This window comes from Myotis myotis, unplaced genomic scaffold (assembly GCF_014108235.1).
Source record: "Myotis myotis isolate mMyoMyo1 unplaced genomic scaffold, mMyoMyo1.p scaffold_m19_p_18, whole genome shotgun sequence".
Lineage (NCBI taxonomy): Eukaryota > Metazoa > Chordata > Mammalia > Chiroptera > Vespertilionidae > Myotis > Myotis myotis.
Genome location: NW_023416322.1, coordinates 20,349,454 through 20,373,871, shown reverse-complemented (window position 1 = coordinate 20,373,871; position 24,418 = coordinate 20,349,454). Strand labels below are relative to the sequence as shown.

Genomic DNA, 24,418 nt, shown 5'->3' with positions numbered 1-24,418 from the left:
CCTTGTGACCAGAGATTTTGTCCTACTATCTAAAATAGCCATATACCTTATATATTTACAGAGCGCATCAGTGGGTCGGAATAAAAATAATTATTTTCCTCAAGCTTCCTTAAAATCAAAGTACTGTTTATGAAAAAAGGGAGTAAATTAACCTAGCTTGTGTCTTTTTAAAAATTTTTAAACTTTTCTGAAGAGATGCAGATTTTCCTTGCTGGGTAGATGGCTAATTGTATTTTTTGTTGTTGTTTTATAATGTTGATACTATAATTTTATAAGGTATAGTCTGAGCTGACACGTAGCATTTCTTTAAAACCAGTGGAGAAACAGATGATATAAAGTCCTAGTTTAAAGATTTTGTGTTTTTGTGCATTTATGTTGTCTTGATACCAAGCATAGAATTCCCTTTGATTGCTGAGGAATCATATTTTATAAGCTACTGGGTTGGCTGCATATTTTTTGTAAGATATTAAACCACTTCATGTTTTTACATATGTGGTATGCCTCCCTTCAAAGATACATGTAATAGGCATAGATTTGATAAATATATGAATTGTTGGAGATTTTTTTTTTAAATGTCTACTCAGTGGAATATATTTTTCAGATTGTTTGAATTAAAATAGAAAGACCTCCAGATGCTTTAGTTGTTTTCTTTTCACATTTGGCCTCTCGTTATAAAGTACTCCTTTATTTTTTTATATTTTAAAATCTTTATTGTTGAGAATACTACATATGTTAAGAATTCCTTTTGATGGGGAGTGTACCTAGCTAGTGTTAGCTTAATATAGTTCTCTGACTTTCTGAAATGAAATGAATAGATATAGTTAAGGACATAAGCCACTGACCACTACTACAGTGGCCTCTGCTTTTCTGCCATTTCTTTAGTCCCCACACCTACTCCCCAATCTTATGAACAGGTTTTGTTGGATCTTTTTTGCTTATGTTCCCTCTGCTTATTCAACTTGATTAGCAGATGTGTTACAGTCTCCCTAAGCTCCTTAGAATTCAGCTCTTAGTAGCACTGAAGATGAAAGTATGCTTGTAAATTATTCATTCTGATTATATGCTTGAGTTCACTTTAGGCATCTTCTTCCGCCTCACCTCTGTCCCCAGGTCTTTGTTGTTTTAACAGATGTGAGCTTGCTTTTTAGTTCTAGACGATGGGAGACTGAATTACATTTCTAAAATTTATGAAGTACCTTATCAATACAATGCCTAATGTTATTTAATCCCCCCCCCGATTGTTTTGAAGCAAATTTCAGAAATCGTATCATTTTATCTGTAAATATTTCTAAAGGATAGTCTCTGCCCCATCACACATAAAAATATTAATAGTAATTTCTACATTATTAAATACCTGTCAGGACTGACATTTTACTAATTATTTTATTATTTTATACTTTAAAAAAAGATTTATTAGTTTGAATAAAACCCAAATAACATTCATTTTTTGATATATTGTGATTAATTAAAAATCTCTTAGTTTTCATTTGTTCTATAGTAGCACAATTCATTCTGGTACCCAGTAGCCAGATGTAGCTATTTAAATTAATTGAAATGAAATATTCTGACCGTCAATCATACTACCTATATATAGAGAGAGAGTGCTTAGTAGCCACATGAGGTTAGGGGCTAGTATATTGAATAGCATAGAATATTTCTCTCATTGAAGACAGTTCTGTTGTCAGAGCTCATCTATAGGTTTTCCCTCTAACTTTATTTCTCTTTCATTTTCCTTTACAATTTATTATTATTGTTTGTTAGAACAAAAAGACTTTTTTGCTTCTTTTGGTCTTTCAGATTCTGGATTTTACTGATTGCACTTCTGTGGTGTACTATACCTTAACATGGTTTCTGTTTTCTGTAGTTCCTGTAAATTTTTAGTTAAATCTAGGGACTTGATGTAATTTGGATTAAATACTATGTACATATATTTATTCCCCTAAGAACACTTTATAGGTGCTGATGTGTATTTCTATTAGGAGGAATGTATAATAGCAGATTGTTTCTCTCTTTGTAATGTTACTAGCTATTGACAATTATTGCCTAACCCTAGATTCATGAATTCAGTAAGGTTTACAAAATAGTGATGTTCTAATTCTCCTGTGTTTTCACCAGAAATTTTGTAAAGAGAAACTTCCCTTTAGTTACCCTTAGCTATACAAATTGTATAGGAAAGGTAGGATAATTGCCTAATTCTTTCCCTTTGTTGCTAGTTTTCAAAATAATATTGGTTCTCTAACATTTTCCAAAGTTGACCAATGAAACTTTTTAAAAGTGTCTTAATGAATTAATATATTTAAATATACTTGGTATGTTTTGGTACAGTGTAGTTTTTGTCTTTGTTAACGATCAGATTTTCATCTTTGGCCCAGTGGGAACCTCTGCAGCTAATTTCCTCATTGCTTTTGATATGACCCTCATAGTCTTTGGTAGCTCCTTTTTTTTACCTGATATGACAAAATTTTCCAGGCTCATGTATTTCCAGCCTAGGACATGGGATCAGACATTCTGGCAAGGAGTCAAGGTCCTTTTAGTGATAACCAGGGAGTGTTAATTCCTTTAAAAGCCATATACTGGCAACTCTTTCAAAGTGTCATTGCTACTGAGCTATTCATTGTTTTAGGCTTTATTTTTCAGCAGAAGCACATACATATATATCCGCACATGCGTGCACATGCACACACTTGTAAATATATATGTGTATATTTTTAAAAGATAAAATATCTCATTCTTTAAAGCATAGATTGTTAGTATATTTTGAACTTGAAAGTTCTATTCTATTTGAAAAGATGAAGTGTGATGATTTTTAGGATTGAATAATATTCTTAGGCCTGGTAACCACAGGTTGATCTCTTTGGGATTAGAGTGTTGAGGGGTAGTGAGTACCAATACTGATTAAAATTTCATTTTCTTCATTGGAGGTTGAGAAGTGAAACATAGTTTATCACCTACGAGACTGAGTGCCAATTTATGGTTCCTGATGAGAAATTGATCAGCTATCTGTTTGTTTTAAGAGATATAGTTAGTGAGCTTGGAAAAGGAAATTGAATTTACTTTAGTGTGTTACCACATGCAATTAATTTTGCATATACACCGAAAGCACGTCTTATTTGAAGTTGAAATAGCTGTGATTTGAATCAGGGCATTGGAAATCTAGTGTGATTAAATATATTTAAGAGTTTCTGTTGTTCTACAATTGCCGTATAAGTCCAAACAATATGTTATTAGGCTATTCACAAAGGAATCTTTTGGTTGTACAGTGAGAAAATGAAATAGTGAAATTTGTGCATTCCTTTTACAAAGGATGAGACAGAATAAGGTAATTTATATAGTAAGATTTATTATTATTATTATTATTTTAAAATATATTTTATTGATTTTTTTTACAGAGAGGAAGGGAGAGGGATAGAGAGGTAGAAAAATAGATGAGAGAGAAACATAGATCAGCTGCCTCCTGCACACTTTAGACACCAATCACAAGTCCTATGAAACTGAATCGCATGGTACAGAGAAATCATTTGTGAAAGGAAGAGTCTTATTTGAAGAAAACAACCACCCCAATCTTCAGCAACCACAACCCTCATCAATCAGCAACCATCAACACTGAGGCAAAATCCTCCCCCAGCAAATATTACAAATCACTGAAAGCTCAGATGATGGTTAGCAATTTTTAGCAATAAATTATTTTTTAATGAAGGTATGGTCATTTTTTTAAGACATAATGCTATTGCACACTTAATAGACTGCTGTATAGTGTAAACATAGCTTTTATATGCACAGGGAAACAAAAACATTGGTGTGACTTGCTTTATTGCAATCTTTGCTTTATTGTGGTAATTTGGAACCAGACCCACAATATCTCCGAGGCATGCCTGTATATGTTTGCAGATCAAAAATGATTGGAATGAATTGCATACTGTCAAGGAAAATTGGTTTTAATGGCAATGTTAATTAAAAGAGGAGAGCATAGAACTTTATTTACAGTTGAGAAGAATGAAATCTGGTGAAAAGTTTGCAGATAGACTTGCAGAAATAGGGATTGTGTGAATCTGAAAGATAAGCTTGGAGAGACATGCTTGGGTTCTGTCAGGTGAATCAAAATGTTTGAATTAGACTTAATAAATTGGTGCATTTTAGCATCTTTCTAATATTTTTATTTCTTAGAGATTAATAAAGCTAAAGTATGGTTTATGAAAAGGTAAGTGGTTCTGACAGAAGAAAAGAACAGAGAAAGTGCTAGGAGATAGGAGAAGGAGCTGCCTTTTAATATGGTAATAAAGCTTATTAGATTATCTTTTAAGAAGTATTAAAAGGAAGACAAACTTAGTTATCCAAACCAAACTAAAGCATGTGTCTTAGAGAATAAACCTGATTAATGAGGAATGGCAAATATAATTATATAGGGACATAGAGTAGAATTTCTGAAGACTTGCAGTTTCCATTGTCTTAAAGCCTTATGGAAGGTTTTCGTTCTTCATGGAAGTACTAGAGGCCCAGTGCACGAATTCATGCACCAGGGGGGTCCCTTGGCCTGGTTGCAGGATCAGGCCAAAACCGGCTCTCCAATATCCCCCGAGGGGTCCCACATTGTGAGAGGGCTCAGGCCAGGCCCAGGGACCCCACTGGTGCACGATCGGTTGGCCAGCCGGGGAGGGACCGCAGGAGGGTCCTGATCAGCTCAGTCCTGATCAGCCAGACCCCAACAGCAAGCTAACCTTCCGGTCAGAGCGTCTGCCCCCTGGTGGTCAGTGCATGTCATAGTGAGCCATTGAGTGGCCTTAGCATATTAGGCTTTTATTATATAGGATAATAAAAGACTTGAAGAAATAGGCCACATTAATTATCTGCTGTACAATAAAAGATAATTAGAAACTGTTAGCATAAAGTAACATTTATAAATTGATGAGTTAGAGCAATCTGAGGTATGATTTTATGTGTAGGAAATGAAATTGCATATTATAATTTAACATTAGATCAGTTATTTTCAAAGTGTGGTTTTTTGACCTATACTCATCAGTATCATCTAGGTACTTATTAGAAATGTAAATTTTACATTCAGCTCAGACATACTGAATCAGGGAATAGGCCTAGGCCTGTGGTCGGCAAACTGCAGCTCGCGAGCCACATGCGGCTGTTTGGCCCCTTGAGTGTGGCTCTTCCTAAGCCTTAGGAGTACCCTAATTAAGTTAATAACAATGTACCTACCTATACAGTTTAAGTTTAAAAAACTTGGCTCTCAAAAGAAATTTTAGTCGTTGTGCTGTTGATATTTGGCTCTGTTGACTAATGAGTTTGTCGACCACGGGCCTAGGCCATTTGTGTTTTAACAAGCTCTTCAGGGGATTCTGATGCATGCTAAAGTTTAAAAACAAACTTAGAATGTTACTGTCCTTTCTTGTACCCGCTAGTAAATAAAATTCTATGTATGTTACTCTGTTCAAGAATTGTGCCCCTATAGAGTGCTTTACTCAGTTAAATTATTCATATCATAATTTTTAAAAGGTAGAATTGATAAAAGTAAAAACAGAGCATGTGGTGGTTAGATGTCATTAAAATTTAAAAGAGTAGTTCTCCATTCTGTGTTGACACTGGAGAAATCCAGGTTGTAAGATTTCAGTGTTCTAGATAAATTTATCTTTCCTTTTTTTGGGGGTGGGGGCTGGGGGGGCTGGTACCATTTATTAACATTTAGTCAACAAGTCTGAGAATGTTGAGTTTGACCTGCTAAGGATAAACTTAGGTAGTTGTTAGTAATTGGTTTGGAATGTCACTTGGAATAGTATCAAAATAGGTCTCTGATAGAGGCGAGGAAAGATTTTGTGCCTATCTTAGATTTGGGCAGGAATTAAAACCATTTTTTCATTGTTTTTGTGGGTCTCAGTTTGAAAGTCATTGTCCTAATATAGGTAAAATGTGTCTTTCTCAGACACAGTATTAGGGTTTAAATTGTTAAACACAATGAGCATTTAAACACATGTTTAAAGGAGAGAGTTAAACCTTAAACTAGAAGCATTTACAGTGTTACTTTAAATTAATTTATACATTCAATTATATATTTTTATTTTATTTAGAACTCTCATTTTAAGAAAAGACTAAATGAAACTAGAAATTAGTTGAGAAATTAGCCTATGGTGTGAAATGATCTGATGTATAAGTAACTTAGTTGAACAGACATGTAATTTTATTTTGTTTTTAAGTGATAAGTTAATTTATAATTATTAACCTGAAGTTTGAATGGTCTTTTGAAAAAATCTTACCTAAGACAGCTAAATGCTTGACCATCAGAACACTGGTCCCAAAATAGAGTTTAGACTGTTTTTCAACTTGACACAGTTGTCTCTCTTGCTTTGCTTTCCTCCTGATATGATGTTTCCATTTTTGGGATGGGAAGAGCTCTGATTATTTATAGGCTAGTGTGTTTTGGACAGGTGGTGTGTTTACACAGATCAGGGGACTTATCAATGTTTCATAAGATCTTTAATATGAATACATTTTGTTTTATCACTTTTTGTATTTAAAAGAATGAAGTAATTATGTTGGGTGAATGGAGAACACTCTCTTTAATTTTATATTTTAACACAGAAGGTGTCCTTAATATAGTAGGAGTTTTCCAGAGTTTTGGAATAATAGTTACTGGTAAGCCATATAGCTTTGAAATTTGAAAAAAAATTTAAAGGATGTGTTTGTGTCTTCTTAAAGAGTGTAGAGCCCTGGCTGATTTGGCTCAGTGGATAGAGCATCAGCCTGTGGACTGAAGGGTCCCGGGTTTGATTCCAGTCAAGGGCACGTGCCTGGGTTGCGGGTTTGATCCCTAGTAGGGGGCTTGCAGGAGGCAACTGATCAATGATTCTCTCTTGTCATTGATGTTTCTATCTCTCTCTCCCTCTTCCTTCTTCTCTGAAATCAATAAAAATATTGTAAAAAAAGGAGTGTAGAAATTATAAGCATATTCTTCCATTCCAAGTTTCTGCTTTTTATTTGACAGGAGTTTTTTTTTTTTTAGGGAGTTTTGTATAACTCTAAAGTATTCATAAATTATTGAAGCTTTACATATACTATAATTCCAAAATTATAGTAAAGTCAGAAAGTAACTACTGGCAATACTACAATAAAAACTTCTGAAGTTTAGCATTTGCACATATTTTTCAGTTCTGAAATCATTGTTATATTAATTATGTAAGTAACCTTTTATTGTACTAGGATCATTTGCCACTGTCTTCTCCAGTGAAGAGGAGTTCACATATGGACCTGCTTTTACTTACTTCTTTGCAATAGGCAGGAAGTACTTTGGTCTTATTCCTTTTTGAGAGCCCTGCCTTTTGAGAACCTGTTCCTATATGTTTAGAAACTGACTGATATCATATAGTGCCATTCCAAAAGATATTGAGAGTAAAAAAGTTTCCTCCTTTTTTTTCTTTCCCTTATCTGTCTTTATCTCCTTCTGGAACCTCCTCTTTGTTCTACTGATATATCCATTAAGCCCTGGTCATCCAAAGCCATTTTAAGGTTTCTCTTTTCTTTATTATACTGAATTGACAACTCATTGTAGGATCATCCAGATACTTCACCTACTAGAAGTAGTTAGCTTACCTCTTGAAACATTTGGCTAGTTAATGACCTGTATCACATAGTTAGAAACCTCTTTCTATCTGGATATTGTGTGACCATTAGTGCTCATCTTGAAGCAGGGCTAACTTATCCATTAGGTACTATAAGTTTAGTTCCTAGGGCCCATGATTCTCTTAGGAACCAATAAAACCTGTTTCAATTTTAATTTATTTTAAAATCAGAAGAGAAATGACTATAAAGTAATGAATATATAATGAATCTGACCTGGATTACATTAATCTTTATACTAATGCAATTGTAAAATATAATTTTCAATGTTTTTTAAAATTGAGGTAGTGGCTTCAAAGGCAAAAGTGCCTGGGACTTGTAAAAGTCATAATGTGGTCTGCATTGTTGAAGGGTAAGTAAGGGTTTGTGGGGGCTGGGGACTGAGATTGGCAAAATCTTGAGTAAGAAATTGATAATTAGCCCAGCCAGTGTTGCTCAGTGGTTGAGCATCAATCCATGAACCAAGAGGTCCCGTTTCAATCCCTGTAAGGGCACATGTCTGTGTTATGGACTCTATCCCCTGGAGGGCGGGGGTGGGGGCGAGTGTGTGTGCAGGAGACAGCTGATTGATGTGTCTTTCTCATTGATGTCTCTCTCTCTATCCCTCCCCCTTTCTCTCTCTCTAAAATCAATAAAAACACATTTAATAAATTTATAATTAAATCATAGATTCACTTTAAGGAACTTAAATAAATATGGTTTCTCTTACACAGGCTGCTGCTAGTTGAAGCTCAATGATGACTGAAAAATAAACTGAGTACTTAGGTAGAATAAACACCACTTGATATTCTAAACCCCAAATTAAGATGCCATTCTTAGTCAATGAATTAAATATTATGTTGAGAGGCAGTATCTATTTTAATATTTCCTCAGTTATCATCAGAAAAGAACTATTATAAGATGTACACATCATTGATAACAGAAATGTGTTTAAAATGTGGTGAAGTGGAAAGTACATCTTTGATACTAATAAGCCCTGTAGTTTTTTGGGATCCAGAAATCCATTGCCATAAAACTCACATTTCAACATAGAATAAATCTCTGTGGTGAAACAGGGATTGACCATTTCAGATCTTGATTTTAGGCACTATGATACACTAACTGGGATAGTTATAACTATTATTCTTATTTTACAGATTAGAGAAAGAGTAAAAAAAAAAAAAGATTGGAGTATCTTTTCCAGGGTCAGTTATTTATAGATGAGAGGACTACCAGGGTCAGATATTTAATAAGAAAGAGGCAGGGCCAGTATTTTAACTTTTTAAAAAATATATATTTTATTGATTTTCCACAGAGAGGAAAGGAGAGGGATAGAGAGCCAGAAACATTGATGAGAGAGAAACACCGATCAGCTGCCTCCTGCACACCTCCCACTGGAGATGTGCCCACAACCAAGGTACATGCCCTTGACCGGAATCGAACCCAGGACCTTTCAGTCCGCAGGCTGACGCTCTATCCACTGAGCCAAACCAGTTAGGGCAAGGGCCAGTATTTTAAGTCAGATAGTCTTGATTGCAGAGCCTTTGTTCCTAACCATTACACTGCCAAGTTATTAAATTGAGGTTTGGATATGTTGAGTTTAATGTGTTTGTGGGACAGCCGATGGCAAATGTTCAATGTTCAATGAGTCCGGAGCTCAGTAGTAGTGATATGGGCCAGAGTTAAAGATTTTGGTGTCCTCCTCATGTAGAGGTAGACGTTAGTAGGAAGAACCTACCATTGAAGATTAATATCTTGGAAACCAAGATGGAGGGATACAAACTATAAGTTCATCTCATGAACTATATAAGTCAGTATGGAAGAGGGAATCTCAAAAGATAACTGAAAATAATTTTAAGCCAAATCATGTTTTTTTAGAAAATTCTATACTAGGTTATATATAATTTTTATTTTTTCCTCATTGCCTTAGCAGCAACAATGATATCATTGATGTCTGTGGCAAAAGTTAAGGTTTTATTTAATCAGCATTGCCTCTCTGTATTAGAGGGGATGTTGGAGCAGAAAAAGATTAACTCAGAATGTGACCTCATTTGGAAATAGGGTCTTTGCAGATGTAATTAGTTAAGGATCCTGAGATCCTTGTCTATAATGAGCCAGTGAGGAATAACAGATACAGTTTAGAGGGAGAACTGATCTTTAATAAAGTTTTATTGTGCTTCATTGAATAATGCCTGTTGAAAAGCAGAAACACATTTAAATTCCAAAGTACATATTGTCAAACAGTGTGTTTCTGTTTGGTATTTAATAACCCAAGTCTATTTGAAAACTAATCAGATAATGTCTTTTTAAAATGTTTTTAAACAGATTTGGGTATTACATTATGGCTCTCTAGACATTTAACTTGTTTAGACTTAGGAAAAATTGATTTCCAATTAACACCAGATTTCATAAGAAAATATTAGCTAAATAATTAATTCCATGAAATGACATGTATTACAAATAGAAACAGGCAACATCTGTTAATTCAATTGGGAAGACAGGATTGAGCTTGATCCTTTTATTTTTAAATTAGGTATTGTTCAGAATTTTTATTTGAAGCACATTTTAAGTACATTTAGTGACTAATACTCTGTCACATCAGAACTTGAAATATTTGAATTGTATATAGTCATTAAGTATTTACTGATCAGTCAAATGATGAGAGCTGGTCAGTTTGTTGTTCTATATATAAAATACCCATCTATCTAACTAGCTCTAAAATATATTTATTTTATGCATCATGGTTTATAGTTCATATTTCATATTAAAGCCTAATAATAGTATTGTTTTTATGACAAGTGGTCTTTTATTCTAATCATTAGTAATTAATACATGTTTAATGTTTGCAACAACTACTTCACTCACAACCTGTTTAGTATTTTTGGTCAAGGGATCTAAGTGTTACATAATTTCTTTTCTTTTTCCCCCCTCAAAATAGTTTTTTTTTTAATTGTTTAAAGTATTACACATAGTAGTACATATGTCTCCTTTTTCCCCCATTAACCTCCCCCCAGCTCCCTCCCACCTCCCGGCACATGCCCTCACCCCCCTAGTGTCTCTGTTCATTGGTTATGCTTAAATGCATGTATATAAGTGTTATATAATTTCATTTCCTGAATCCAAAACTTAGAAATTGGAATACTTAAAAAAAAAAAAAGAATGCAAGTAATGTTAGCAATTTAGCCTCATGGTGTTATTGTAGTTGCCTAAAAACAGCTTTTATCTTAGTTTTTATCTTTACTGGCTATCAGGATATGCACTGGCTTTCAGAAGATGTTATGAGTATGGGGGGGAAACAGAAACTTTAAGACACTTATGTTCAAAGCTCTTATCCATTCATTTCGTAGTGAATTGCTTATTTGTACTTTAGCTCATAAAAGTTCATAGATGAATGCATTATTTTGTTTGTAATTTGCCTTAATTGTTAGATTTTAAAGTTCTTAAATATAGGCATTATTGTTTCTTTAGTATTTACCATTTCCCACTCAATAGATATTCAGTGAGTAAGTTATTTGGAGTTCAGATTAGTGAAAAAATTTTTAATTAGTTAATAGGGAAGAATTTATTACTAATTAAATGTGGGAAGATACAGAAATATTTTGATTTTTAATTGAACTCTGAAAGACAGAAAAAAAGTGGGATAATGCAGATGTCTGAAGAGAATAAACAGCACATGTACACAGAAAAATAAGAGTCTCTTTTTTTTTTTTTTTTGAAAATATATTTTATTGATTTTTTTACAGAGAGGAAGGGAGAGAGATAGAGAGTTAGAAACATCAATGAGAGAGAAACATCGATCAGCTGCCTCCTCCACATCTCCTACTGGGGATGTGCCCGCAACCCAGGTACATGCCCTTGACCGGAATCGAACCTGGGACCTTTCAGTCCTCAGGCGGACGCTCTATCCACTGAGCCAAACCGGTTTCAGCAAAATAAGAGTCTCTTAGTTGCCATGGCTTTCCAATTCCCATGAGACACACCTCCATCAGTATTTATGTGGGTGGGTCCCTAGCTTTCCAACCAAACTTAGGTCCCTGTGGCAAACCTTCTCTTATTTAAAGTGATTAGATTATCTGCTCTTCGAATTTAAAAGAATATAATGAAATTAGCTTTCCATTTAAACATTTGCAAAGAAAAACATTCTTATATAAATTTTCATATTAAAGTTTATGTACATTATATCCTCGATAACCTGCTATAATAGATCACAGATTAGGTGGTCATAACCCAGCTTGAATCACAGTGTTACCATTTACCAACTATGTTATCTTTTTTTTTGTTTTTTTGTTAATCCTTACCCAAGGATATTTTTTCATTGATTTTTTGGGGGAGAGGGTGGAAGGGAGGGGGAGAGACGGAGAGAAAGAAACATCAATGTGAGAGAGACACATTGATTGGTTGCATCCCACACACCCCTGACCACAGGCGGGGTTGATATCAAGCCTGCCGCTGAGGTACATACCTTTGACCGGAATTGAACCCAAACCCATCAGTCTGTGGGCCGATGCTCTATTCACTGAACCAAACTGGCTAGGGCTCAATTATGTGATCTTGAACAAATCACGGCTGAGTTTTAGTTCCCATGTTTGTGAAACCTTTATATGCTATCCAGCCAGTAGTGTACGGGAGCTGATTGTTAAATTTTTAGAAATCTTATGAGCTGACTGTTAGACAGCCATCATTAAAAATTAAATTACATAAATTTATAATTAAGTTACATTAAAAGGAAAGGCAATAAATGCTCAAAGCTCATCACTTCCTAATTATTTTACTATATTTTATTAGCATTTATGTCTATTATATCTGTGGTGAAATACTATATAATGATATGCTTTTGTACACCTCTTCCCAACTCTGTGTTCAATGCTATCTCATTCATTGGTAGCTTGAAAGCTGTCGTACCAGGAAATAGTAAATACTGTAAACCAGAGCTTGATTTATTGTTTTGTTGATTGTCTCTAAGAAAGTGCCAGTAAGGTGGTTTAAACTTGAAAGTTTATTGAGTCTCTTGCCTGTTATTGTGAGTAGCACCAAAATAATTGAGGAAATATTCTAAATTATTAACTAATTCGGCAAAATGTTGCTCATGTCATTGATGAACATGTCAGGTTATGACATACACCTTCGTTGTTTCACTCTTTTTCTTATTTTTTAATGTAAATGAAAATATCAAACAACATAGAGGTTGTGACTACACTCACTTGTCAATTGGCAAAATCAAGAGTATTCTGTGAGAATCAATTGGGTCTATGAAATTCACAATAAAGAGAATTGTATATTTTATTGTACTTTTAAAAATTTGTCCTATACATCCTTTATATCAGAAAAATATATAATAAACACATATACTTTTTTTTCATACACACACACACACACACACACACTCGTACATACCAAGAGCTGATTGTTCATTTATCAGCACACCACTGTGTCTAGCACAGAGCAGGCATTTATTAAGTACTGCTTTTTTCTATCCTTTACTCCCCTTTGGCCTTTTCAGACAGAATCAAAATATCTGTTATATGTAATATTATCAGGGTTGGTGAAAGAAAATCTTAACACTGACTTTAACTTCAAGGCTATTATATCCTCTAGTATTACCACTTTCACCAGTATTAAAAGCTACTTTAGTTTAAAAGGACAAATGAAGGGGTGAGGGAGTATGGTTTTCTTTTGAATTTCTGGGAACTTTCAGGTCTAAAAATACCAATACTTCATTACGTTTCAAAGAGGGACATTAGAAGTTTAAAGAATATAATATTTATTGAATATTGAAAAAACAGTTATGAATCATAGCAATTATCAACATTTTCTCGAAAATATTTTTCTGATAAATGGGAGCAATTTAAATTTTGGTTTTAATTTTCAATCTTTTTCGTCCTTATCCACCTTCCTATGTGAATAAGGAAATTGATTTTATAAAAAGCATTTCAACAGTGGGCTGATTTTCTTTTTCAGTTACTACAAGGATATATTATAAATTCTTTGACAACATTAGGTTTTCCATTATTATGATGATTTTTCTTTTTATTTTTAATCTGAAATAAAACATTTTCTAGAGTTTCTGTTTGATGGCTGTTATTTTCTTACACATTCAGGATATATATTAAGAATCATATAGTCACTCTTCTCACTTGTAGTTTACCTTTGTCTAGTTTAAATAAAAGCAGCTGTATTTCTGTAGTGCATAGTTGATTGCTTCCCAACTCCCATAGGAGAGGAATCAATTTTTGAACATAGAGAAAAGATGAAACATTGAGATACCTTTCTGTGTGGATTTATGTTACTAATCAGGGAAACGTAAGCCTTTACACGTTTTAATCCTATTGTTTCCAAAAGAAAAACATGGGCTAATAGTGTTTCCTCCTCACGAATGTTTGAAAATATATAAAGGAATAATTGAATTATATTAGCATCTTTGTAGGAAACCAATTGCCAAACATATGCGGTCTGTTTCTGGGTTCTCTATTGTACATTATAACACTTGTCTTCATTTCTAACCTGTGTGCTGCAAAATTTTTTAAAAGCATTACTTGACTTCTTAGAGGTCAGTTTCCCTAAGAAGTCAAGTAATGACTTTTATTTGACAATTCCCCTTGGATTGTCAAATAAAAAGTAATAACAGCCAACACAACAATAGCTGTCTGGTATGAATGAATCAAAATCAAACCTTTTTTTTGTAAGATAGGCAAAAAATATTTTAGTAATGAGTGTGTGTGTCATGAGATGAAAAAGGTTGAAAAGCTCTGCTAGAGCTTCGTAGTAAATTTTGAAATTGGACAATATAAATATTCATTTTCAAAATTACTTAGCTATTTTAGGTTTTTTGCATTTCCAAGTAAACTTTAAAATCTGCTTCTCAAGTTTTGCAGAAAGAAGTCTGCTGGGATTTTGATTGGGGTTGCATTGAATCCATAGTTTGTTTTGGTAAGGATAGACATATTAACAATATTAAATATTGTAATCCATGAACATGTTATATTTCTCTACTTTATTTAGGTATTATTTACTTTGTCTTTGCAACATTTAAAATTTTCCATGTAATTTTGATTTTTCATATTTTTATGTAAAGACTTTATACATATTTTGCTAAATTTATCCCTAAGTATTTTATATTTTTAAGCTATCATAGATGGTAATGATTTTAAATTTTATTTTCTAACTACTTGTTGCTAGTATATAGAAATACCACTAAATTTTTTTATATATTGCCTTTATGTAAAACCTCGCTAAGCTCATCTAATAGTTCTAGCGATGCTTTTATAGGTTACTGAGGATATGGTACATACATATTATATTGCCTGTGAATTAAAATTTAATTTTTTTCAGTTCTGATCCATATGCTTTATCTATATACTAGAGACCCGGTGCATGAATTCGTGCACGGGTGGGGTCCCTCAGCCTGGCCAGTGATCAGGAGCCAACTTGGAGGTTGGCTGTGAGAGTGCACTGACCACCAGGGGGCAGCTCCTGTGTTGAACTATGATGCGCACTGACCACCAGGGGGCAGACACTCAACTCAGGAGCTGCCTCCTGGTGGATAGTACGCTCCCACAGTGGGAGCGCCGCTCAGCTGACCATCGGGCGTCAGAGGCTGGGTTAATGGCTGGCAAGCACAGCTGCGGCTGGCCACCGGAACCTCTCCCGCCTCCGCAACAGTGCTACTGAGCAGCAGCAGGCTCAGTGGGGCGGGATGAGTGGGAGTGGCGCCCGGCCTAGGCTCGGGCTCCTCCCTGGCTGCCTGCAGCTTTGTGCACTACTACATTCCTTGGGGGATGTGGGACTGCTGGGATCGGGCCTAAGCCGGCAGTCCACCATCCCCTGAGGAGAACAGGCCAGGCTGAGGGCCCCACTGGTGCACAAATCCGTGTACTGGGGCTCTAGTATTTTATAATTGTTAATCCACAAGCTATGAGGCATTTCTTATTTATGTATCTTTTGTCTTAATTATTAGTAACTTCCCTAATTTGATATCATAATGATCAATTTTCTGCTATTAGTAAATAGAGGAATACTTTAATATAGCTTTTCTAAGAAGGCCAATCATTCAAAGCTTGCGTTTCACATCAGTATCTAATAAATAGTACTTGGAATGAATTTATTAGAAAATGGAAGTTTCTAGTTTTTACAGAAAACTGAAGCCATTTCTTTTAAGCTTCTTTTAAGCTGTATCTTTTACCTGCTACTGTTTAAAAATTTAGGACAGTTATTTTATGTTAGTAGGTTTACTTTGTGAGCATTAACATTAGCTTTATAAATTAAATAGCAATAAAAGGGAAGTCAAACTCACTGGTAGCATTTTAAAATTTTCTTTGTGTTCTTCCAGAATATTATTATTGTCACAGTGAATTAGTGTTTTGTACATTTCCTGGAAAATTAAATATAGGTCACTTTCAGAGATAGAATAATTTCAATGAACCAATAGTTCAGTTTGCAGTGGCAAGACCCTCTATCCTATAAAATAGAAAGAGCAAATGGCAGTAATCATTAAAATAAATCTCACCAGCATGTCTATAATTTTAAGTGTGTAAAGAATGGTGAGCTCATCTTTCTTATAGACTATTGAAAATTGTTTCCATCAAGAAGGAAGAAGAAAGGAAGAGTTAATGTCTAAGGGGAATAAATATGTCGCCCATAAGTCTGGTGATATGAGCTTGGACCCTTATAAATACAGAAAGCAATGTAATGATAGCATCATCTATGACACTTGGTAATGGAAAAAGAGAAAGGAGATAGTATGAGTATGAGTGAAAATAAGATTGAAGCTAATTAACATTTACTTTCAGACTTGAATGCTAACCATGGCTGGTAGAAGATGCAGTGGGATGGAAAAGGAACTTCGGTTATTAAAAAAAGAACAGAACAACTGTGGCAAAATAAAGCATAGTAGTTAGCATAGATGACTAAATTTTAAAAAGGAATATTCTTTTCCTTTTTGGGGGGAATTGTATGGTTAAATTTATTCATTCTCTTTGGTACAGTTTTATTGTAGATATTGAATAATTAAAATTACTTGGATATGAGAGTTTACCATAAAATTAAACAATATTGGTATCTCCCTTTTCTTATCTTTTCTGAGAGCTTTAACAAAAGCAACTTTTTACCAAAAGTCTTATATGCTTGAGTTTTGGCACAAGAAACTTCTCTGATTTTTCATCATCTTTATTCCTATCACTTTTCTTTGGAGATTTTTTAGGAATTTCCCGTTGCTCAACTGTGCACTGTGGTTAAACAACTTAATTAGAAAATATTAAAATGTGGTCTGAGGAGCACATAAACTTTTCTATAAGAATCAAAGGCTCCTTTTCCCACTGAATATATTTCAGCTTCTTAGACATTTTAGATCCCTTCCTTTAGTAAATAGAGTCATTTCTCAATGTCCTTAAGACTCTAAGCTATAGTTGCTTATAATGATTCTCAGAATCTTGACCAAATAAAAAAACTTCCCTTTACGTGAAAAAACATTCTATGACTAAAGATTTCAGTAAGTTCAGAAAAAAAAAACAAAACGCTTTTCACTGGCTAACAGTCATTAAGTTCAGTCAGCTGCAGTCTGCTTGGGCTAATTTGTTCCCGGCATTCTGGAACGGGGCACAATTGCTATTGTATCCTTTCTTTTTATGTCAGAGACTTTACATTCTGAAGCAGTATGTCTTAACTTTCTTTACGGTAAATAAGTCACGAAGTATCTTAAGGAAAATAGAGATGTCTCCTGGGATCTATAACATTTTACATTTAGTTTCAGAAGGAATTTCTTATAGTTTGTAAACTTCTAGTTAAGAAGGCCAGTTGTAGGGGTTTCTGATTTCCTTCACGTCTTTATTTTTGTCTTGAGAACTCATTTTGAATAATGTTTGTCCTTTTCTAAAGAATTCCCACCCTGTTGCTTCCTAGAAATACTATATTAATTTATATTTTAATGGCTTTTTTCTTAATTTGATGCTTTTTTAATGTTAAACCGAAAGATCTAATTTTCTTATGAAAGTCATTGAGGTACTAAAGCATGTTCAGAGTTAAACACGGGAAGATGTTGAACTGCATGCTTTTAATTTTCAGTCAGTCATTGGAAGAGTCTCTTTATCAGTGGCTGCTTTCATGTCTATTTTGAAGATACTGAATGGTCCAGAATGTAAAGGAGGAGGGATGCATATAAAACCCTGGCTTTGAGAGAATTTAAGCTAAGAACTTTTTTTTAGTTGGTATGTTGCTCTGAAATTAGAATAAAATTTGGAAATAGTGGGGAAAATTCTCAACAAAGATGTAGTTTCTGGTTCTTAAGAATTAACAAAGAGCGAAACGTACTTTGGTTTATATCTGACTGGAATATTGATGTTATGTTTATTAAAAATGCTTTCTGTCCTTAGTTATATGCCTGTTACTTTAGAGAGAAATGAAATAGTTACATAGCCATAGTTACCTGAAAGCTTTATTCCTGAATAAGTAACCAGAGTCCTTATCATTCTTATGGTTCATTTTTGTACTCATCTTAACAACAACAACAACAAAAAAGGACTGAACATTCAGTTAAACTAATATTATTCATTATTTTGGGTAATCATCAAATATATTGTATTTGGTTGATAGTAACTCCAATCTTGATAATATGTATAACCTGTTGTTTTGCAGAAATGAAAAAAGAACTATGATTAATAATAATTTAGCTAATAGTAGATTTAACTAGATAGATTTGATTAACAAAGTAGCTTTAAATAATGGCATTTACTTTCCAGTATATGAAATAATTGATTAGACTAACAGAATTAGCAAATGGAAGACCTTATTTGAAGAATAGGTAATTCTCTTGAAAATATAGTCATCTGTAATTAGATTAGTATTTTCTCATGTTGGTTAAATAAAGAACAGTGCTGGGAAAAAAAAAGTCCTTTTTTACTGTCCTTTAGGGGAATTAATTTCCAGATCTTTCATACTAGTATATATTAATTCTTGAAATTGTTTTGCCTGAGTAACAGCCAGCAGTTAAGGAGTCCCCTTTCAAATGCCTTTCCCTGATTTTATAAAGTAAAAAGCTTGTCTCTTACTAAGTCTGAATTTTGTTATGATGCTTGGCTCTCTGGCTCTCAACAAAAGAATACAGATAGTCCCAACTTAGAATGGTTTGACTTTACGATGGTACAAAAGCAATACTCACTTAGTGGAAACGGTACTTTAAATTTTGATCCTCTCCTGGGCAAGTGATATATGGTACAATACTCTCTTGTGACACTGGCAGTGGCAGTGACAGAGATGACTTTGCCTAGCTGTAGGCTAATGTAAGTGTTCTGAGCACATTTAAGGTAGGGTAGGCTAAGCTATGATGTTTGATAGGTTAGGTGTATTAAATATATTTTCAACTTCGATATCTTCAACCTACAATGGTTTATTGGGATGTAACCCTATTGTAAGTCAAGGAGCACCTGTAGTCTGAAATACTCAATACTTAGTATAGGTGTTGAGAAAGTAAGTGAGTAACAGGGTAACATCCTTTTGCAGTCAAATTATTTTCAATTGTTTGTTTTCAATGAAATTGAAGGAAAACTTAATTGTAAGTTTATATATTATTAAAACTAAATTTTAACAATAGATCCCTATGCAATTTTTGCAAAACACTTGGAGAATTGACATTGCTACAACAAACTCTCATTCTTATCTACGCACTCATTTATGTGAACAAGTTTTCTCAGCACTTACATCTCTAGGATGAAAAATAAGAATAGCAGTGCTTGCTAATGGTCTTATTCTACAGTATTCATAATATTCTAGCAAATAATGTAATATTTATCATTTGAGCAAATAATGTAATATTTATTACTCTAGCAGTAATGTAATATTTATCACTGGGTATATGAACTAATTGGGAGAGAAAGCTCTATCCATTTAAATATGAGATTTATTTTCAAATTCCCAATAAAATTTTACTTGTTATATTTAATAATTATCAAAGTTTATTACATATTTATGTTGTGCTGATGTAGTGTGTTCTAATAATTGTAATGATAGCTCAGTGTAAAAGAAAATTTAATATTTAGGGCTTTATAATTAGGAAGGTTTTTGTATGTAAATTTTAATTTATACTTGATGATAACTTTCAAACCTAAAAATATGTTCGAATAAATTCTGTAATGTTAGTATAATGGAAATACAAGTTCAAGAAGAAAACAAAATAATATAAAATTTCCAATTTTTAATTTATTTTTATATATTTGATAATGAATGATGGTGGTTATCATATTACTATGACATTTAAATTCTAGCTACATTTAAAACAAAGTCACTTTAGTAAATGCAAATAATTACAATGCAACAGAAACTTATTTATAACTGTTTAAAATGTTGAAATCTTTTGTTATAACTTAAAAATATGCAGGTGGGTTTTTCAGAAATTTTTTAGAGGTTGCAAGAACAAAACACAATTGAAAACACTGGCGTATGCCACTTGTTTTACTGTTGAATTATGTCCTTGTTGGAATTCTTTTATTTTATTATTTCATTTATTGGTGGTTTTTTGCCTAGCAGACATTGGTAAATATTCATTGGGGTGATAGTTTCAATTGTATCAGCTAGTGCCGATGAGAATAATTTTATCTTAATTATGTATTACTAATGTGAATTAATTGTAGTTCTACCAGGACTTATTTTAAAAGCACATTTAGTTAAATCTCATGATGAAATCTCAAGATAGATTAAAAAATCTTATTTAGGACCACTTCAGTCTAGTTGGATTCAGCATATTTTGCAGAAATTAGCAGCTTTAATTATGGAATATAAAATTTGGAGTTAGGTGAGAACGTAGAGATTGCCTATTCAAATGCCCTTGTTTGTCAAAGAGAAAAGCACAGAGCCAGACCGTCATTTGCTCAAGTTAATACAGGTAGTTGGCAACAGAACCATATCCAATCTGTCACTAAAATCTATTTATTTTTTACCACCAGAATATCTCTTGACTCTCTCCGCTTCTTTGTCTCCAGTGCCCTCACCCTACCTAGTTCAGGCTATCACGATCTCTCGTGATATCTGTACTACATCTGATTGGTCTCCCCATAGCTCCTCATTTACAAAGTAGTATATCTGATCATAATTATTCCTCCACTTAAAATCCTTCAAAAATGTTTCCTTGGTCATAGAAAATAGGCTAGTCTTTGTTCTGGAAGACCCTAAGTGATCAGACCCCTGCTTGCCTGTCTATGTTTAAATGACACCATTGTCCCCCTTTCTCCCTGGATTCCAGTCACATAGGTCTCTTCAGTTTCTCACATGTACCATGCCCCTTCCTTCCTTCCTTCCTTCCTTCCTTCCTTCCTTCCTTCCTTCCTTCCTTCCTTCCTTCCTTCCTTCCTTCCTTCCTTCCTCCTTCCTCCCTCCCTCCCCCCCTTCCTCCCTCCTTCCCTTCCTTGCCTTCCTTCCCTTCCTTCCTTTCCTTTCCTATCTTTATTGTTGAGAGTGCTACATATGTCCCTCTCTTTTTCCCTCTATTGCTACTCTCCACCCAGTTCCCGCCCTGTCCCAGGCCTTCACCACACTATTGTCTGTGTCCATGAACAATGCATCCCTGTGAGATTCATCAGTCTGTTCCATGTTTCCCTGCCTCTGGTACTTATTTATTTTGCATTTAAATTAACATGCAGTATTATATTAGTTTCAGGTATACAGCATAGTGATTCAACATTTATATACCTTACAAAATGATTACCAGAGTAAGTCTATTTATTAATCACCTGTCACCATACATAGTTATTACGATGTTATAAACTCTAATCCCTATGCTGTACATTACATTACCACGACTTATAACTGAAAGTTTGGATTTCTTAATCCCCTCCTTTCCGCCTTTTCACCCTTCCTCCCCTCTGGCAACCATCAATTTGTTGTCTGTATCTTCTACACTGTAAGGACAGCTTTGGAGCAGCAGTCACTAATCGGTGGTCTGAGGTCTGAAATGTTGGCGACCGCTGGTCTACAGCATCTGGTAATATATTGTTTCTGTCACTTGGAGCGCAGAAGCTCTAGCTAATGCCTAATTATCCTTCAGATTTCATCACTTCTTCAGAGATGAGATTCCCACATGTAAAGTATTTGAAGAAACTAATAATGGTTTTAAAGAATTGATTTTTGAGAGATTATATGTGGAAGATGACACTGATGGTATAAAAATAAAAGTATTCCTGAAAATTGCTGTAAAAAGCACTTGATGATGGCTGCTATGCAGTAGGACTATTTTTACCTTGATTAGTACTCTTAGGGTTATTTGCTGTTAACTTAGTAATTTTGGGGGAAGATGAGAAAGAAATTGCCTGTCATTCACAAATGCGAAGTAAAGATAAGACCATAATAGAAATGACAAAAATCTTTGCCTCATTTTCTCTCTCTCCTTAGTATGACTGACTCAATTAATATTTAACTCAGAGCGAAGTGTTCTGTGAGTCATACTTAACAAATTCTAGATTTTTTCACCCATTTGTCTTCCTTTTTTTTCCTGTTGATGCTAATCTTATAATTGTTGATATTACATTCCTGCTGAAGTTCACACTTATTTATGCTGGCTTTCTTTTAACTAGGCTTTGTCTTTTGTAACTAATTATTGAATTCATGTGAAGTTCAATTTTCATAGTCAGCTAGGGCTGCCATAACAATACCATAGTCTGGGTACTTTAAACAACAGAAATTTATGTTCTCACAATTCTAGAGACTTGAAGTGCAAGATCAAGGTGCTTGCTTTTCTGGTAAGGCCCCTCTTCCTGGCTTGCAGAGGGCTTTACATTACCCTCTGCAAGCTTTCTTGCTGTTTCTCACATGGCCTATTGTCAGTGTGCACATCTAGAGAGGGAGGGAGAGAGGTGTGTCTCTTCCTATTTGGAATAAGCCCTATCATTATGACTTCATTTAATGTTAATTAACTCCTCAAAGGACCTGTCTCCAAATAAAGTCACACTGGGGATTAGGAATTCAACATGTAAATTGGGGATGGTAGTGCACAATTCAGCCTATACACTCATGTAACACATAGTAGTCATTTTGATATTCTTTATTTTATATTAAGAAAATACAGCAAGCCCCTATAATACTTTCATTCTTACTGGAGGGCGCAGAAAAAACTCATATTATCTAGATTCTCAACACCTAAACTTCCTCACCTATAAAACAAGGGTATTGGGCTGGTTTGTTTCTGAACGCTGAAATTCTCTGATCCTCCAATTTGGAGTTACTGATTTCTAATATTATTCAGCAGATAGGGTATATTCTGTAGAAATTGATGTTGTGTAAATCAGCCTTCTACCGATTTCTCAAAACTAAAGTAAAAGGCATAATCTATGTATATAAAAGGCTAAGTGACCGACCTACTGTTTGTCTGACCGTCCGACCGAAGGGCCAGTACATATGACGCACACTGGCAATTTAAAAATAAACGTTGACTCGTGCATGCGCAATACATATAAAGCTCTCGCTGGTGCCAATCATATGCGATGCCAGAATGTATCTGAAGACCAACTATTGCCACAACGTACCACGGCTATTAATATTAAGCTGAATGCTCTTTTAAATGATATATGTAAAATCGATTTATTTGGCAAAGTAACAGCTAAAATTCATGTGCTCAGATTTCAGAAATGTGGACTGCCTCACGCTCACATATTATTGATATTAGATAGCGAATCCAAATTATGAATGGAAGATGACATTGACCGTATAGTTAGGGCAGAAATTCCGGATAAAGACCAGTGTCCTTGACTTTTTCAAATTGTAAAATCAAATATGGTACATGGACCATGTGGAATACAAAATCCAAATAGTCTATGTATGGAAAATGGAAAATGTTCAAAGGGATTTTCACACCTATTTGAGTGATGATTCCATCAATTCAGCGGATAATGCTGAAAAGGAAAATCTTTCCATCACATTTCTTAATAGTATTACTCCTTCGGGAATGCCATAAATTAAAATTGAAAGTAGGTGCAATCATCATGCTACTGAGAAATCTTAATAGTAAATGGGGTCTTTGTAATGGTACTAGATTTGTTATCAAAAGATTGTGACCTAACATAGTCGAAGCTGAAATATTAACAGGATCTGTGGAAGGAGAAGTTGTTCTGATTCCAAGAATTGATTTGTCACCATCTGACACTGTCCTCCCATTTAAATTAATTTGAAGACAGTTTCCCGTGATGCCAGCATTTTCGATGACTATTAATAAATCACAAGGACAAACTCTAGACAGAGTAAGAATATTCCTACCTGAACCCGTTTTTGGACATGGTCAGTTACTAGTATATGTTGCTTTTTCTCGAGTTCAAAGAGCATGTGATGTTAAAGTTAGTTGTAAATACTTCATCACAAGGGAAATTAGTCAAGCACTCTGAAAGTGTTTTTACTCTTTTTTTTAAACAAATGTATTTACTCTTAATGTGGTGTACAGGGAGATATTAGAATAAGTTTAATTAATTCATCAGTCATTGTTTTTATCAATGTTTTTATATCATGTTTTGTTTTTATATCATGTTTTTGTTTTTATATCATGTCTTTGTTTTTATATCATGTCTTTGTTGTTGTATCATGTTTATTAATCAATTTATCAATCATTGTTTTTATCAATGTTGTTTTTATATCATGTTATTGTTTATTAATCAATTTATATATTATTTTCATATACATTTTACTAATTTTCTTTCATTTCTGACACTTCTATTATAGAGAAAGGGCGAATAACAAAAATAAAATATTTTAATTTTATAATACTATATTATATATACTATTTTGACATGTAATTTTTTGCAGTAACATAATTACCACACAAATCTTTCTTCTAATTAATTTCCTTTCAATGTGCACG

The 24,418-nt window shown here is 34.0% G+C and overlaps 1 protein-coding gene across 4 annotated transcripts in view; it reads left to right on the top strand.

Moving 5' to 3' along the window:
- The window catches only part of XPR1 (xenotropic and polytropic retrovirus receptor 1), a 106,379-nt gene that overhangs the window by 32,476 nt on the left and 49,485 nt on the right, over positions 1 to 24,418 (top strand). For 3 of the 4 annotated variants that reach the window (XM_036343170.1, XM_036343168.1, XM_036343171.1), the window contains exon 3: positions 14,461 to 14,523. The exons of the other annotated variant lie outside the window; for it this stretch is intronic. In XM_036343170.1, the coding sequence (XP_036199063.1) occupies positions 14,461 to 14,523 (63 nt within the window). The remainder of the gene's footprint in view (positions 1 to 14,460; positions 14,524 to 24,418) is intronic. 4 annotated transcript variants of the gene reach the window in all.